General features: G+C 39.4%; 1 protein-coding gene across 13 annotated transcripts in view; it reads left to right on the top strand.

Annotated features, from left to right (window-relative positions):
* tjp1a (tight junction protein 1a) overlaps positions 1 to 17,844 on the top strand; it is a 101,774-nt gene that overhangs the window by 41,709 nt on the left and 42,221 nt on the right. The window contains exon 1 of one of the 13 annotated variants that reach the window (XM_022194763.2): positions 7,860 to 7,976. The exons of 11 other annotated variants lie outside the window; for them this stretch is intronic. Coding sequence is in view for 1 of the 2 variants with exons in the window: in XM_022194762.2 (XP_022050454.2) it covers positions 8,296 to 8,319 (24 nt within the window). In the remaining variant the exon portion in view is untranslated. Of the gene's footprint in view, positions 1 to 7,859; positions 8,320 to 17,844 lie in introns of those variants that run through there. One more of the 13 variants, XM_022194762.2, reaches the window with a different exon arrangement.

Below are 17,844 nucleotides of genomic sequence, written 5' to 3'. Positions count from 1 at the left end.
GCACAGGAATTGTTTTTACCTTGTAATCCTTCTGCTAATAATACTGCTCCTATTTTTCTGTCTGTATGACATTAAATTAGGGTGTTTTTGGTTTTTCCGATTGGAATTCAACACTGCATAAACAGAAAGCAGTAATCACTCAATGTGAGGTCTCTAAATCTCATATGTGTTTTTGTGACATTATCAGAACAAAATGCACTCACAAGACTTTGTTATTTTTTGGATAAACTTCAGCTTTGTAATAGGGGCATTCTTTGCCCTTCCTACCAATAGAGATGACTGACGTGTCTATTATCTAGTCTTGAGTGAATGTTTTTGATGTATCTCTGCAACATGTTGTTTGTATTCACTCACAAATCCCTTATTAAATGGATAAAATTTGCCCACAGACATATGAGAATGTCAATAAATATCATTGCATGTGCAGTTGCATAGACATCATTGCTAAACCATGCAGACAGAGTGCATAAAGGGGCTGCCGTGTTTACAGTGGAAACAGTGGTGAGTGTCATGATGTGGCTGCATAGGATTTCTTTTCTTTTAGTTACCTCATTAAATGTTAATGCCACTCATGTTTAACAGTTAAAATGAATGAATTGACACGTTTATCCATTCACAGTAGGTTTTTATTAATGGCACACCTCAAAATGCATATTCTAGCATGCCTTCAGATACAACTGCACTCTCCCACAATCTCCCACAAAGTACTGCATTTTTAAGTTAATTTATGTGGTCAGAACAGAGCCAACAAAAAGGAAAACATTTCTTTGCCTGTCAAATGTTTTAACAGTTACCTATTTTGTAATCAAAATGCCCAGCCTCATAGTATAGATTATTTTAATTGTTTTGTTTTAGTGTTTTGCGGTGTGTATGAGTTAATTAATTTACAGCATTTTCTACAGTAATGCAACAACAGCTACACAAGGTGTTGTCAGTGGCGCCACCAGTATCTTAGAGTAGTAATTATTGTATCTTTACTGTCATAGTGGGACACTAAAAGTAAAGTGAAATGTAAAAATAATGATGCATTTGTGTACTCCAAGGCGTGCAGATGACACATGATACCACTATTGGGTGGGGTTACAAAAAAACAAACAAAAAAAAACACACCTCTGACCTCACCTCGATGTTGGGTGTCAGAATCAGAGGAACTTTCTAAACTGGATGAATTGAACAAAAAATTCTTCTCTGTTGTCTGGTTCATGTTTAAAAGCATATCAGCCTAACTGAACTCTCATTTAGAGTAGACTTGGCCGAAGCAACAGTGTTAAGTTTCCGGTTGTGATGCGCAACTGTGCAGTTGGAAAATAAGTCTTGACTCTGACAGAAGTTAATTGTGCTTCCACAGCGTGACAGCTGGAAATCTTCAGTTTGCTTCATGTATTAGACTTGTAAATCCTTACTCTTCCTTGAAAATCAATTACATGCCACTCACGGTATGTGTCAAATGGCATTTCAGAGCCTGCTGCCTGCTGTCAGCACAGTAACTTGAGCTGCAGCTGTTGGACTTATCAAGACATAATTCTGTCTCTCCGTTGAAGTCGGGCAGCTTTTAGCCCTTGTGCCAATTGCCTATTTATTAAGTCTCACACCATGCTTGGCCTTTCACATATGCTGACCCCGCCACAGACATATTGGCACTTTCACTTACACACAATCAATGCCAGTTAGATAACAAATGTCTTTCTAATCCCTTTCCTTGCTTAATCTCACCTCTAAAGCATAGTGCAAATTGCAGTTAAAAATGATTAGGACAGTGTTTTTTTTATGGTTTGGATATATTCAGCAAACTGGATGTGAAATCAAACTGCAAAGTTAAGCCACATCGACTCTCTCTAAATTTTAGGTAATGCAGCAGGACATTATTCTTTCAAATTCATTATATAGACCAAGCAAGTCAGGATTTTTTATGGCCACACATAAAAACCCTTGTTCCAGTTGTCATGTTTCATTGCTGAAAACTCACATGCTTGAGCTGAAGATAACTTCAGTCCTGAAAAGATATAAGTCACTAGGGAAGTGTCTGCTGATGCCTGTTAACTGCAGCCAGTCATTGATTTCAAGGCTGTACCGCTATTAAATGTGTTGTTTTGCTCTCTTGCTTGTTGTCCCTAAAAATGCTGGACTTGAACTGTGCAGAGAAGTCGCTAAAATTCCTCCTGTTGATCTGATGCAGACAAAACCAACCTCAAGGCTGGGAGTCAGTGTTTTGTTTCATTTCCGGTGTGCTGAACTTAAACATAAATGATGGAAAAGTTCTCACTTTCATAATAGACTCTGGTTGCACTGTATTTTCATTTATGCTCACAACCGTGGATTACCTGAAGTGGTTGTGATTCACTGTGATTTAGAAGATAAACTTCAAGAACATGTACAGTGTGTTTCTGCAATATTATTACTGCCTGAGGTGAAGATTTACTGTAGCTGCTGCCAGACAGTTTAGGTGCTGTTTTTATTACGCCTTCCCTCTCTGTTTCTGGTCATATATAGTAAGAGTTCAGTATAATTACAGTATATTTCTATGCTGGTATATTTTTTGGCTAGCTAGTTTCTAACTAATTTTGTGTCTCTGATGTTTGTTTTGTTTTTCTGAGCCAGCTCAGACTTGCACCTGAATTTTATCCATGCTGCATTGCAATGTCTTTTTGCACAGAATCCACTGTGCATATAACTAACGTACACTTCTTCAATTGCTCTGCTTGTTGGTATGCTGTAGCAGCGGGCTAAAGAAAGACTTAATGTTTTCTCTTTCAAGTACACCGGTGAATTATGTGTTGACAGATTATACAAACTGACTAAGCTAAGTGCACAGAAATATTGTGACCCAGTCACTCTCTGACAGAAACACAGCTAACACATCACACATCCTTCAGACTTCATCGTCCTGTTTCCAAGTTTCTCACACATATCTACAGTGCAGCTCTGGAGGTTTTATGACATGTACTTGCAAATATTTGAGACATTTGCAGCCCCCTTTCTTTCAAGCATAGTACATATATGTGGCATATGCAACTGTGTAAAAAGCCAGGGCTGAAAGTACAAAGATAATTAGATTCAGTGATATTTTGTTTTAAATTCATGTCTACTTTACTTATTCTCACTCCTTCCCCATGTTGCTAAATCCCTCACATCTGCAGTAAGCCAAGCAGGTTGGAAAATTCCTACAGCTTGTCAGCAAAATCTGTCAGTGCACCCACCTTGGTGTAAGTGGATGATAAAAATCACATACAAGTGCAGCCTGGGTGCACGTTATTTAACACATTTCTGTGACTACAGCATATGTTTCTTTTTTTCCACCCAACTAACTACTTTATTTTGTTATTGTTCTGTATTTCATGTAATTTTATTTTAGAAATGATTTATGTTTTTTCTGTTTTTGCAGAGTTGCACAATTTGGTTATCAGTCTTTGAAAGACCAGCTTTAGGATAGCAGAAAACATGATTATGCATAGATTGTGGTATGAAACTTTGAAGAACAGTCTGTACTTTGTCTCTGTATCATGATTTGGAGGTCACGCTGGCACAGCACAGCCACATTGTATTATATGTATCTTTAGGAACAAATGAGATTAAGTACGTGCCGTTTGAAGTTGCATTCGCATTCTACTGCAACAATGAAGGGAAAAGGTTGAATAGTTGAGCTGAGTGTGGGGTGGATTGTACCTTGGGATCTGACATATTTTTAATTTACAGCCTCATTCTGCAGCAAACAGTAGGGTTGTCACATGGATGGAAAGCATGACGTAAGGGCTGCTTTCTCCTCAGCAGATTTATACGGCACATTGACTGATAATGGGTGTGGGTCTTGCAATGCATAAAAGATGCAACATTCAGTATTCAGGTTGGTTCAAATTAAGACAATCACAACAGCTCGTTTTCTTCAGTAATGATAATAATTTTGTAGTTGGCCTGCTCTGATGCTCTGCAGCTTTCACTTTTGCTTCTTAAGCTACTTGAGGTATCGCTGAGCAGCAGACTGCAGTTCAATCAAGTTTGCTGCAGCATAGTGTCTGTTCTGTAGCTATAAAAGGCTCAGCAACCCTTGTCCGTTGAGAGGAGAAACAGCAAGAAAGATGAAAACTTCAGATTTTTTGCTTGGTTGATCACAGGCTGCCTCTTGGAATAAATGTTTTTAGAAGATTAAAAGTACCCTGGTTCACTACTATCAGCGACTGACCCACTATGGTAAATTTAGTCTTCCAAAAGCTTTTTCTTCATCACAAGAACTAAGGAGAACTAAGTGTCGCCCAAAATAACACCACTTCAGACTTTCTCACACAAGCTTACTTTATCAGTGCTTGTGAATAAATTAGAGAATAACAAAACTGACAGTGTCAGGGTTATTAAATCATTTGCTTTTAACTCAGCTGTTACTTATAGCTCAAAGCCCTTTTCTTCCGTCAGTGAGCCAACCATAATGCGGTTCTTGGCTTAGATCACCTGCACAATGCTGCTGAAGTCTGACGTGTGCTTCCCGTATGATGTGAGAGGGTGTGATTGATGAATCACAAGAGAGAGATTGCATGACTAGAAACGGTTGACAGGTTTAGTGGATGACCAGGTTTAGGCTCTCTTATATAGTTAGATGTGTACACTCCCTGCCTTGCTGCCCATGTTGGTGCTCTGTGAAAACTCCAATATGTGGCAAGATATGTTAAAATTTAAATTACAGGCTTTAGTTAGTTTGTTATGCAACTAACCCATGGTTTTCATTCTGGAAATCTATTCAATGCTGTTTTTATGTTCTACTGCAATTTCCATGATTTTAAGGATTATTAAATTTGACCTTTAAGCTCAAACTGTCTCTTATTACACGTAAATTTCATGTTTCTTGAATTCCTGAAACCAGATTTGTGTTAAGTGTTGTCGTCCCAACAAAAGCCTGAACAATATTTACCCAGAAGGTCGGGGGTGCTTTTGCGAGATGCCTGCTAATCCTGTCATATGATACTAATCTGGTCACAAACTGTTGGCCTCTTAAGCAGAGATGTGACATTTGTATACCGATGATTAACGATTTACACTACAACTCTTCTCTTTGTGGCTTCTACTGAGCAGATTAGTTTCCTGTATGTGAAAGTGAGTGAAAGTTTCTCAGTATGAAATCCAAGCGGATATATCTGAGGTATAAAATTGGAAATATTCTATATTTTTCCTAAATAAATGCCCTGAAATGACCAACAACCAGGTAATCCCAGCAACCAGTATTGTATAAGTACTCTGACATTGCTTCTTTTTCTTGTGCCTCTTGCTGTCCATAATATTATTCTTTTACTATCATGACTGTATCTTTATTTTGAATCAGTCCCATAGACATGCTAACAAAAACTAACTGCCACATTGGATTTTTATTACCTCAAAGCAAGAAATGACTGTTTACTCTTTTTAAATAACTTCTGATTAAAACAAACAGATATTCCAGGAAATCGAACAAACTACTTTCTCTATTGAATAGTACAGCATATTTGCCACCCATTTTTATACAACTACATCTAGATATACATATGAAATAAACTGCATAACATTGTTTAAAGTTATGAGTACACAACAAAAAAAAATCCACAAACATGTATACTAAATATTCTTGGCTTCTCAGTGTAGCCAAAGTTGGGTATACATTAATGTGGCATAGACTAATAGAGCACTTCAGTCGGTCTTGTGTATCCAGAAGGTTTTTATTAGCGAGAAGAAACAAAGAGGCTCTGCTGGATCTGCAGGGCAGCCCTGAGTCAACAGGGCTTAGGAGGGATCACGCAGTCTCTCACAGACACCTAACTCAGGACAGATGATAACAGAATAACATCTGCTTAGGAACTTTTATCAGTGTAGAACAAGAGGTTCACGTCAAGATCGACGTTCTACTTTATTCATCATCATTCAACTGCGCTTATGTGAACGCTTCTATGTGCATGAACAGTCGGTTTTACGTTTTGAGGATGGGCACATTATGTATTTTCACTCTACATTAGCCTTTTCGCTGCAGGAGGAGCAGGGTTGAGTGAACCTTGTGATGTGCTCCAACCAAATGTGGGCCTGCATGTTCGCTTTTGTTTTCCATGTGCCTGCTCTTCCATGAGCGCACCTGAGCTTTGATGCCGCCTGTTGTCCGAAAGAGCCATGTTGTGTGTTGTGTATGTTTGTGTGTGTGTTTGTGAGAGAGAAGGGGAAAAAAGAGGAGATTGGAGCCGGGATGGACAGAGATAGCTTTGATCACACTGGAGTGGCACTAATGTCTTGATCCCTCTCCATAAGAACATCTGCGCTACCATCACAGGTGTGGATGAGATCGAGATGCAAGCAGCAGAGGAAAGACTTCTGTTTATTGTCATTTTAAAAGGCAATTAGTTATATTTTCTAGCTCAAGACTGGCTTTTTTGATCGCAAATTATTGTTAGTTAACACCAGAGTGATTATGTTGAACATCCTGCTTTCGGCGCTGATTGATCCTGAAAGGCGTTTCAGAAGCTTCAGGAGGAGTGAGCGACTTACATCAATACTAGTATGTATTGTTCTTGAGGCATGTTGAGTGTTTATGCTCGGTTTGTGATGCATTTTTTGCAAAAATTGGACGTCCAAAACACTGTGGACATCACATATGCTTGAGAAATGATTATGTATTTTCCCTGGCTGAAGCATGGCCGTGGGTTTTAGAGTTGCTTGTCCATTTTGATCCTCTTCTCGGCATGGCCGAGCCTTTCCGGAGGTCATCCTGTGCTTGTAACCCTCAAGACATGTCTGCTACTCCTGGCTGGCGGTATTTTTGCCTTGTAGGATTATGTCTGGTGGGAATTAACTCCTTCGACCACCTACACTGCCGCCAAACCCTCCTCCACAGCTGAAGGAGAAAGACACGGAGGAAGTTATCATTAGAGGAGCTAGATTCTGGGAATGTGATTGCTCAGTTTGTTTGGAAAAGATAGGGTGTGTCTCTGTGTTTATATGCTCTCAATTACATGTAATGTAACAGAGGACCCTGAAAACTGGAATAATGTCACACTGTTTTCTTCATTTTATGTTTCTCCTGTGGCCCAATTTCATATTGCATAAGCCATATTGTTTGCTAGAAACAGAAGTAAACTCTGAAACAATACAAGCTCAGATTGTTGCATCCTGTGGGTGGGGGCTGGTTTTTGGAAGTCATAGGAGCTTAACTCGATGGCTTTTGTGGTTTCCTGTGAGGTGAGTTTATCAACCACAAACACTGGCAATTTCTCTGCGCTAAGATTTTTTATGCATATAAATAAGAACCTCCTGTTTAGTTTATTGGTTCATTTTGTAATCTCCTAGATAAACTGTCCCACAACAACCCACACAAACAAACTGGATGGGAAACAGTCTCGATCATTTCTTATGCAACAAACTTTTTAAATATTCTGCTCACGTTCCGAGGGCAGTCGTCCTGTGGCCTATTTTGCACCGATTCGCGATGAGTTTGACAGGTACACAGTGTGTTCAAACAGAACATAGGCTATGACTTTTTATTACTATTTTTGACATCCTCAAATTTGAGATTTTAAAGGCTGTAGTTCTTGTATAACACACCGTTCACCATCATCCCACAGTGAAAGTGAGCATTCAGCATCAGCAGGGACAGCGGCGTCGCTTCTCGTTATTGTATCCCGGACTGTTTATTTTAAGGGAAAACGGGGGTGTGTACCTTTAACAACGGCGATATAAAATATACACAAAACATGAATTGAACAATGTAATGATTATCTAACATACAGTTTTACGAAATGTATTAAATAATGTTATTAACGTGAACATGTCGGGGTAAAGGGATGATGCCCCCGTTTCTCCCGGACTCCAGCGCCCCTATTATCGTGGAATGGTCTGCTCCGCACAGACACGACACGGCCGTTGCTCAGAGCTGGGAGCAGGGAGAGGTTTACTCAGCCTGCCATTGCTGCACACCGTCCGAGTGATGCCTACTCTTCCCAAGTTTTCATCCAGCGGTTAGCGGCGGAAACACCAAGGCAAGGAGGTCTCATTTTGTATTTTTCCCTTTGCCCAACCCCGGGGCTTTCTTCCATGACTCGTTACCTGACTGGACTAACGTTCGCGTTTCGGGCAGCGAAGATAAGATAATGAACTTTGGACTTTCCACAGGGCTTTTCGTGACATGTTTCTCTTCGTCCTGGATAAAATAAAATAACAACGTAGCCCGGCGTGGCGGCAGCTGGGCGAAAATTTAACTGGACGGGGAAAAATAGCGCACTCACCCAAGTGATTATCCAAACAAAGACAGGGAAAACTTTTAACCTGCCACTTTTTGAAGCGGAATAGCAGTGTAAAATGTCCTCCAAAGCTTCAAATAAGGTGGGTACCTGGCCGGATAAAATTGAAGCGTTAGCATTGTGTCGCTGATTTATGCGTGTCCGATACATACTGAAAGGCTAGCAGTAGCTAAACAAACAGAAATGCTTTATTTCTCTGTGCTGCAGATTAGTCATATAACTTTGTTCACTCCTAATACTGGTGATGCAGTGTGCCTAATGGTGGTGCTGTGTTTGTGTGACTGAGGGGGTTATTTTGAAATCTACACCTAGTAACAGTCCCACAACCAGCTATACTGTTTCTCGTGTACCAGATTAAAATAGTCTGACTTAAACTGGCTATTACTCTTGATGAAAAATCACCCAGCTATGCACATACCAGGTCTCAGTTCAGCTACCTGTTGATATCCAGATTCCCAGTTTTATTAAACCAGTGGCAGGAAATCCCCTTGAATCTTAAAAGCCAACTGAGCCTGAGGCAGATATTCTGCCATGTGAGCTCCTTTTTACATTTCATAGACCACAAATATCACAGCAATCCCATTTAGAATATTTTAGGTTATGTTTTTTCAGCGGTTGTGTGTAAAGAAAGGACTTGCAAAACTGACATTATTGTTGGTAAAAGTGATGAGAACAACCAAGTAGAAAGGTGCACCTATTTCTAAACCATCTAATTGTAATGACTTTAAGTAATTGGTTGAACACCGAATCAAGTTGTTATTTTTACAACCTTCATTCATTTAGGAAGGCCCGGTGTGTGTGACATTGATGGCCATTCATCAGTCTCAATCAGCTAGAAAAGTATCAATCAGATCTTACATATTTTCTTGTTTCATATAAAATATTATACATTAGAAGTCATAAATAAAACATGCCTGTAGAATTTGATGTAGCATAGGTTTTTATAAATGGGTAAAATCTACATTTCCACACATGCACCACTCAAGTGTATTGACTTTAAGAAATAGTTGAATATGTCAGTCTTTAAAAAGTTGTGGGAAATAGAATTCAAGTGGGTCAGTTGTCATAATACGCCTAAAATTTTTCATACTGTATTTTCATAGTGTGTAGATTTTTCTATTCTTTTTCCAGTTTGACAAGTGAGGAATGTGCTGTGTTTGTCTAATAGAGCTAGTGTTATTCAGGTTTGGGCGGTTGTTCCAGTCAGACGAAACCAGCTTCACAGTGTCAACTGGTGACGTTATGCTGTAGTGTACATGATGGCCATGGTCACACCTTAACATAAAACCCTGTCGTATCGAATTTGCAGCTAGTAATAAACACATAGCAGGTATTATGCTAATTAGTCATTTCATTTTCTCCTCTTTAGTTTGTTGTTATTCTCAGTCATCTTGAAAATCTTTGCGGAAATATGTGTTTTGTTCCCATAGTAAGGCCTTTTGAACATTGCTATTTTCTGTCTGTTAAAAGTCAAACTTTAAGAACTGGATAGCAATTCTGACTACTTTTTCTTGCGGGCATAGTTTTTAGTAATTTACAGAACATGCTCTGCTGTATCATGATCACAGCCTAAACTAATAAGCCAACAAAAGCATACTGAAAATAGCAGGGAGTTAGCACCATCACTAACACAAGTAGCCTAATTATTTAGTCTGCATTTTCTGTTGCTGCTTGTGAATAAAGGCTTTCCAGTATTGTGTTTGTGAGAAACTTCGCAGAAGTTTAAGTAGTACATTGAAAACTGCTCTGACACCATTAAAAATAAGGACAAATCAGGCTGTCAGTTGAATGAAAGTAGTAATGCAGAAATAAAAGAAGTCCTGTTGCCTGGTTGTTGATGGACAGTGATGACAGGTTAGTTTTTGCTCAGTGGACAGCTAGCTTACTGCTTCAAATGGCAGACTACATTGTTTAAATTAACTTTAAATTCTATAGTTTCCTGTTTCAGGTAACAAGTAGATGTCCCTTTTATGTAACTGAGCATTTTGTAGTAGTAGGAAAGCTATATTTAAAATTTGGCCAACTTTTCATACATTTATATTTATTTCTAGCAAAAAAACATAGGTTTTCTTTCCACATTAATCTGCTCTACTCCTCTACCAAATATTAGCCAAGCTTCTGTATATTCTAATTAAGAGTTCCTTTTATATATTTTTCTGAATAGCAGAAACGTGATGCAAGGGTTTAGATTTAACTCCCACCTGATAAATGTTGATAAAATGCTATGACACTAGAATTGCTCATATACCACATGAATCCATAAGTGAAGATAAATCGCAATAAAATGTTGCAATGCAGTATTTCTGGAATGGAGTTACATCCGTGGGTGTGTTGACTTTATGTCTCAGTAATGTTGTTGCTGCACAACATTGTGCTCTAGTAGTGTGTCAGTAGGTTAGTATGGTGTAGTATGAAGTATTTAGCATCCACTCAGTTGTGACGGCTTTGGCAGAAACTTGAAGAGTCAGTAAAAGGTAAGCACTTCTGTCTTAAATAGTCTTAGTTGAAACTGCCCTTCAGTTTGTTATGGCGGGTAATCACTTCTGTACAAAATTACAGTTTATGTTAATTGCTGTTTAGAGGAGGATATGTTTTTGTCAAGATGGAGAGGGACACATCTTTCTCTTGGGTACCAAATTTTCTGCTGTTGCACCAAGGAGAGAGGAAATCCTTGTTGGTTGCCCTTGTTTCGAAAGTTGTTTGAAAATCATGCCTGGTTCCACACATCTGAATTACAGTCCTCGTGTCAAATTTGGTCAGACCTTTCTAGAGGGTTTGGATATGTATTCAGGATGTTGTGATCACTGAGCACAGAGAAGTTATGTGGCTTCTTCTCACATTTGCTGATAGAATGGCTTGTGTAGTTTCTTAAAAAAGTTACATTTAATCTTTTTAAACATGTATTTGGTGGTAATTTAAATATAGAACAATAAGGTTAAGTGATTTAGCAGTGAATCATTGTAGGACCTTTTTATCCATCATATATCTAATAGTATCATTAAAAAAAATGAGTGGTCACTTAGTAAATTAAGCAGTCATTTATCTGATATCAAAATAGCTGAAAATCACTTTAGTTCACTGAAGAAATGCAATTAACATTCTTTCACTACAGTAAATGTTGGCCTCATTCTTTGTATTTGGCCCTTAGTTATTCCATCTTACTTTTGTGAATGTAGCACAAAAACAGAATATAATTTAGAGTATCAGTGATCCCTCCAGCCTTCAGACTGGTGTGTTTTGAGAAGACGGACTGAAATAAGTGGAAATGCATTTGGATGGAGGAGGTTGTATTAATTAGAGTTGTACAGCGGGCCAAGAACAGCCTCTATTTTGCTTTGATGATTACACATCTCCATTTACATCACTGAAGGAGGGAAATGCAATTAGAGAACCAAGTGCTTGAGAGAGAAAAAGAGTCCTGATGGTGTTTTTGTTCTGTGTCTTAAGCTCCCCGTCCTTTTTGCAGAATCAGGGCTGATATGGCGAGTGAGTAATGTAGTAGGGACCAACTCATGTCTTTGGTGTTTGACAAGGAGTTAAACCTTAAGTTTAGAAAATTATTTATGCCGTCTTTAGTTTGTGCGCATGTAAGGAGACTTTACATACATTTTATCTCCTCAGCTTCAGTCCATCAGTGTGAAGGAGGAAAAAAGTACACTAAAATTAAAGCACATTGTAGAAGGATTACATATAGCTCAAACTGATGGTTGGGTGTTTGCACACACAGATGTGTTTACACATGTCTTGCAGAGCACCTTTGGGATTCTAAATATCAGGCTTCCTGGATGGTCACTCGTAGAGCATGTCACAGGTTATTGTCTTGAGCATAGTCAAGGTCATTCTGAGAACAACACATGGCAAATGGTGTCTACTGCAGTCTGGGTCACTGCATGCAGCAACTAGGAACGATCTGTTGAGAGCCACTAAAGATGCCAGCAGTCTCTTCTAGACAGATGACAAAATCTAAAACACAGCCATGCAGCACACAAACCCTGTCAGGTTTTCTTACACTAACAGACCAGTCTTTGATTATATGCCCTTGATTCGAAGTCCTCAAGGAGAGCAGGTGTAAGCTGTGTCTGTACAAGCGAGACGGGATGCCAGTTGTCCATATTGAAGGCAGCAGCCAGGGGCATGTTGGTTCAGCTGGGCATCAGTTTTTTGGCTAGTTTGTCCCCGGCTGTGACCCATCTGATTATGAGTGTGCATTCATTTAATTTATTTTGTGTTGAACAAATGACTCGGCCAAGTTCCAGGAAACATGAGAGACTTTAACTCACATACTAAATACACAGTACGCTTAATTTACGTACGCCCGTGTTATAAAAGAGAGGACAGTGGACTGTGATTAAGTGAGCTCTGCGCTACGTTACTACAGCCTTCTGTCGTAGTCCAGATAAAGAATCCAAGAAAGCAGCTGATTGTGCTTTTTTGATGGCCGCACACTTGAGAGTGTGACAGTTATCAGGGATATCTGACCTGCTTATCCTTTCATCTCTGGAGGGAAATCCAGGGTAGATACACACAGCAGGAGGCAGGTGGAAAGCAGAGAGAGGGAAAAGAAGGAAAACAGAAAATGCCTTCTGAGGGAGGAGGGGTTATTGGAGGGGTGAAATGGAGAAAGGAAGGAGTGGGAGGGAGAGATGCACCGGCTATAATCTGAGTCACATGGCAGATCTTAAAAAGACTGACTCTCTCTCCTATAATCACGGCATTATGGCTCTTGGACTGGCACATTAATATGTGTTTTCAGTTTCATTCAAATGCCACTGTGAAATAGGGTGAATTCATTTCTTTGCCCGGTGTAGGTCAAAAGCTTTTGTGGACAAAGACTAGTTGTCAGTGTACAAAACAATCCACACATTTCATTTTACTCATTGTGGTCAGGCTGTGTTCTACATGAATTATCTTGAGATGGATATTGTTCAAAGGAGTGTGTAGAGGATTGACGGTTAACCGCTCACTGAAACATCAATGTGAATCCTTACAATTCATTTGATCGCACATTACATCCCTGACTGTCAAGTTGGATTTTCTGCAGAAACATGGGTGTGGTTCTCCCTTCACCAAAGTCAGTATCTGAAAAAAATGACTCAAAAAGTGGGCCTTGTAGTCTGTTCAATGCTCAACTTTAATAGCTGTCGGCAAAGTTGAGAAGCTTATTAAAAGTTTGGTGAGACAGAAAGGCTTGCTTTCAATTTGATTGTTAGTTGGTCACACTTGAATCTGACAGGGCTACAAACTAAAGAGGGAAAAATGAACTTCCCAGATGTAGTGTGACTGTGTGAGGCTATACAATAGGGCCGCACAGTGTATTGTTTCAGCCTCGACATTGCACTGTGCACATGTACAGTAGTCACATCACAGGAAGTGCAATGTGAAGTAAAGGAAGTGAACTCAAAAACCTGCTTTTTACCACCTAAAGAAAGCTCGTTCTTCCATGACTGATCTACAAGAGGAGTCCGTCTAATAAAACATTTCTCCAATTTAAGGGTTATTGGATACATTGTGTGTGTTTTTAAATATATATATCTTTTATCTACAAGACAAGCAGTTTGTTTACGTGGAGACGTCACATATGTACAGCAAAATGAATTCAGAACAGCAGATAAAGAAATGCAGTCTCTGTTGTATGGATGTGTTTCAGGAATTCAGGATTATTCAACCAGAAAAAAGTATTCTGTTGCCACTGCAAGAGACAACTCAACTGATTTGTTTGACCTTTTAAATCAGCACCACAAAGCTCTGTATGATGTGTGTAAGCCTGATCTGAATGCCATTCAAAGCAAAAAACTATTTTGGACACCTTTGCCAGTGTTTCACTGTATTATAAAGGTTCCAAGTGTTTTTTTTCTTTCTTCTTTCATGCAGATGCAGCCGAACAAAAATCGCCACAATCAGTCCAGAATAATTAATTCGTTTCAAATAGTCATTCATGTCATCTGGTAAAATTCCTGTAATGTTGTTATGAATATTGCAGAAAAAACAACAAATCAAACTGTCTGTTCTTTTCCAATGTCACACTGCCCTATTATCAGAGCAGATTATTGTAGGCAAAAATAACTTAGTGGTGGTCTGCCCAGGAAGTCTGCAACCACCTTGTCTTTTGTCTGAGCTCTGTAATTACCTAAAAGTGTAATTATATCATGGAACTTCTTTAGGAAGACTGGGATTAGACCTTCAGGAAAAGTTTTATACTCTCTTTGGGCTGCTGAAATAAAACAATTCATCACATTTTGCTCACCAGCTGATGCGCTTGATTGAGATGGATGGTAATGTCACATAACCCTGAATCTTGGTTAGTTCCTTTGTTCCCTATCACATAGCCAGTCAAGCAAAGCTAGGACACTCCAAGCCAGCCCTGCATCCTTTCTGGCAGAGCAGGGCAGGTCTCTGCAGGGATTTATCATCCCCACTACAGGCATAAGGGATTTGACACAGGGTGTTTTGTGTGTGTGAGACGGCGCAAGAGCAAGAGAGAGATGCTGAGAGAGAGGCAATGGGGAGGTACAAGAGAGAGTGCATGTGGCAGCCGTGGCTCAGCTGGTTAGGGAAGACAGAAAGAGATTGGAACAGATTCATCCCAAGGCTTGTTGCCCTACATGCCTTTACGCATACGCACTGTTTCCGCCGTGTGTTCATTTGCTTATCTTCCACAGTGCTGGGAGTATAGCACTGTCTCTTCTGTCTGGGAAACATGCACCATCACGTGGGAAACATTGTGCGCAGCTTTACCAGAAATAACAAAAAATATACAAGTTTGTAAATTCCCCGAATGTCAGGCCTCCTTTCGATGAGAACACATTTGTTTTCCTAAACTGTTTGGATAAAAACAAGTCGTCATTCACGCACTTGACTCGTATCTACAAATATTTTTCCTGCTGACAAATATACCGGTACACTTTGCCCATTCACATGTACTGTGTCGAAATCAGTATCTCGTATTCAATAGATCACTCTCAGCTTTTGTTGCTGCTTCCTTCATCTACAGCAGTTATTCTACCCTCTAAGTGACTCTTGTTGTGATGCTTGGGCGTACACATGGAGTAAGTGTGCTGTGATTTCGCCATCCAGCTGTTCAGTCGCTTCATTGTGCCGCAGACGAGATCAGAATCAGAATTGCTTCATCAACTCCTGCAGGGAAATAGTTTAATAGCCCTTCAGTCATTGTCTTTCACCACCATCATCATCAATTTCAGCACTTTCTGATCACACCTCTGTGGTCATTCTTGTCCCCTGTTCTTGTTAATTTGGCCTTCCCTTAGTTTATCTACCTCTCTGCACTGCTCTCTACTTTTTTTTTTTTTTAAGTATAAATGAAATCATCTGTACTTTGTTGCTCATAGTATTTTAGGAACTGTCATCCTACTGCCAATTCTTAGACATGGCAATAGAGTTGACCCACTGCCCATAGGTGTGGTCGTGCACTCAACCTTCTGCACCATAAACAATCATCTCATTCAGACCATTACATAACAGAGTAGATATGCACAATATTTTATTACATTTTAAGGTTAGTAGAGTTCCAGACTTGAAAATCCAGAACAAAAATGTGTCCATTTGTTGCTGTTTTTCACATAAAGTAAAGACCTGTCAAGTGTACATGCAGAATATACATGGCAGCACTGTCTCACACAGATGCTGCTATTTTTGCAAATCCAAGTCTTCTTTTAAATAGTATGGAAAAGGATGTCTCTAGGATGAGGGACAGGGCGGATTCAGATGTGCCCTGAGCCAGTTGTTGCAGTTGTGGCATGCTACCACGGTTAGCCTCTAAAGCTGGACAGATACAGCAATTTTTAATAATCTTGTTACCTCACACTACATGCTGTAATCAGCCCTCCTGCATAACCAGAACATGCAGCTTCTCTCCTCGCACTGTTACCAAAAGAGATAATGGCAGCATCATTCTTTGCCGTTCTAAAGATGGAATTGCACTGTTGGCTTTAATAGTTAATTTAGGTTAATTATATTGCACTTGCCTTGATGGATGCTATTCACTGTATATTTGAGGCTATATAGGTCAGTCTTATAATGCAACATTACAGACAATTATTGTGCATTTATTTTTTCTTATTTACAGCATGTCAGTGTATAAGTATATTAAATGTCACAGTACGATTTAAGCCCCATCAGCCACTGTTGAATGTTACGTTGTGATGACATACAGCTTCATAAATACAGTTCTACCTTGGCTTCAGCAGATACTCAATAGTTAAGGACGTGGATCAGGAGCAAAGAATGTTCCAAGGACAGCATGGATGTGTTTCAATCGTTGCTCAGCCTCTATGTACACTACTGAATAACAAGATGAGGCTTCATTATGTATTTGCACTAATTGTTCCTTTGTAATTAGTTTATTTTGTGCCTTGGAGGGTGTAAGCTTCCTTTTTTGGTAGTTCTTTTTTTAGATGTCATTTTTAGAGCCATTATCTCTCTGTGCTTGTGTATCTTGTTGAAGAATGCATGCACCCCCTCCCCAGCTCACATCTCTTGGTGGAATGGTAATTATGTTGCCAGTTAAGTGCTGGGAAAATGGTCGCTCCAACAGTAACTCATTAATTCACTATAGATTCTGCCCCACAACATGCCTATTGTAGCAAAGTCCTCAGAAGGCTTGGGAATGCCATTGAGTGGGCTTGGCCTCTTGTTTTATGGCACCATGTGACTTTACAGACTATGAGTTGTGGTTCAGAGTTGCGTAGTTTGAAAAATGTTGTGCAATGGGAAATTTGAAAGGGATTATGTTTACTTCTGTGTCAAGTTTTCCAACTGCCTGCTCCAGGTTTATGTTTTAGTATTCAAATACGGCTCTTATCACCATCATCATGTAAAGTCTGTGCGTCTGCATTGTGGCAGATGAGACTCTCTGCGCTGGTCCTTGCTGGTGGCAGCTAATTTTGGTTATTCTGTCTGGTTCCAGGCAAACATGAGCAAACTGAAAAAACCCTTTCTGAGTCACCCCTTTGTTAAATGTGTGTGCCTGCTTGTTTGTATGGCACAGTCAGTTTCACCACTGTCAAGTCCAGCCACAGTCTGAATGGAAACAACAAATACTAATGTTTATGTTTCTGAATATACACAATTCAACATGGACACCTTTGAACTCTGTGTAGTGTAGCTTTTGTTCCTTGACAACCTGTTCTGCTCATGTGATATTCTAAGTTACAGTGAACAGTTTGGATTTTCTTGGGTAGATTCATGCTGTAGCAGATAAATAAAGATGCACGTCAAGAATTTGGAGCTACATCATTAGATCAGAGTCGTGGTCTGCAGGGGTGTACTAAATAATTTTTAATTTTTCTTAACCTTTAATGGTTAAACGTAAATGCAACTTTTGTTGTGAACGTGGCCTAATATATGATTTAAAAATTACCTTATATTCTGAACATTTGTACAAAATGATTCAGGTAATTGCTTGATTAAACTTCTGGTTTGTTTTCAGTGGCTGTTTTAACCCATTGGTTTTATTATATGTAACTCAGTTCAGACCAGGTCCAGTCAGAGATTCATAGTGTCAGTAATTTGTGTACCCCAAACTGCACATTATTAAGTAAATATCACCTCTTGCAACAAAATGTATTGCAACACATGACAGCATATACCC

This window comes from Acanthochromis polyacanthus, chromosome 2 (assembly GCF_021347895.1).
Source record: "Acanthochromis polyacanthus isolate Apoly-LR-REF ecotype Palm Island chromosome 2, KAUST_Apoly_ChrSc, whole genome shotgun sequence".
Classification (NCBI taxonomy): Eukaryota; Metazoa; Chordata; class Actinopteri; family Pomacentridae; genus Acanthochromis; species Acanthochromis polyacanthus.
The sequence above is the reverse complement of the archived record's forward strand: the minus strand, read 5'-3'. Positions and strand labels throughout refer to the sequence as shown.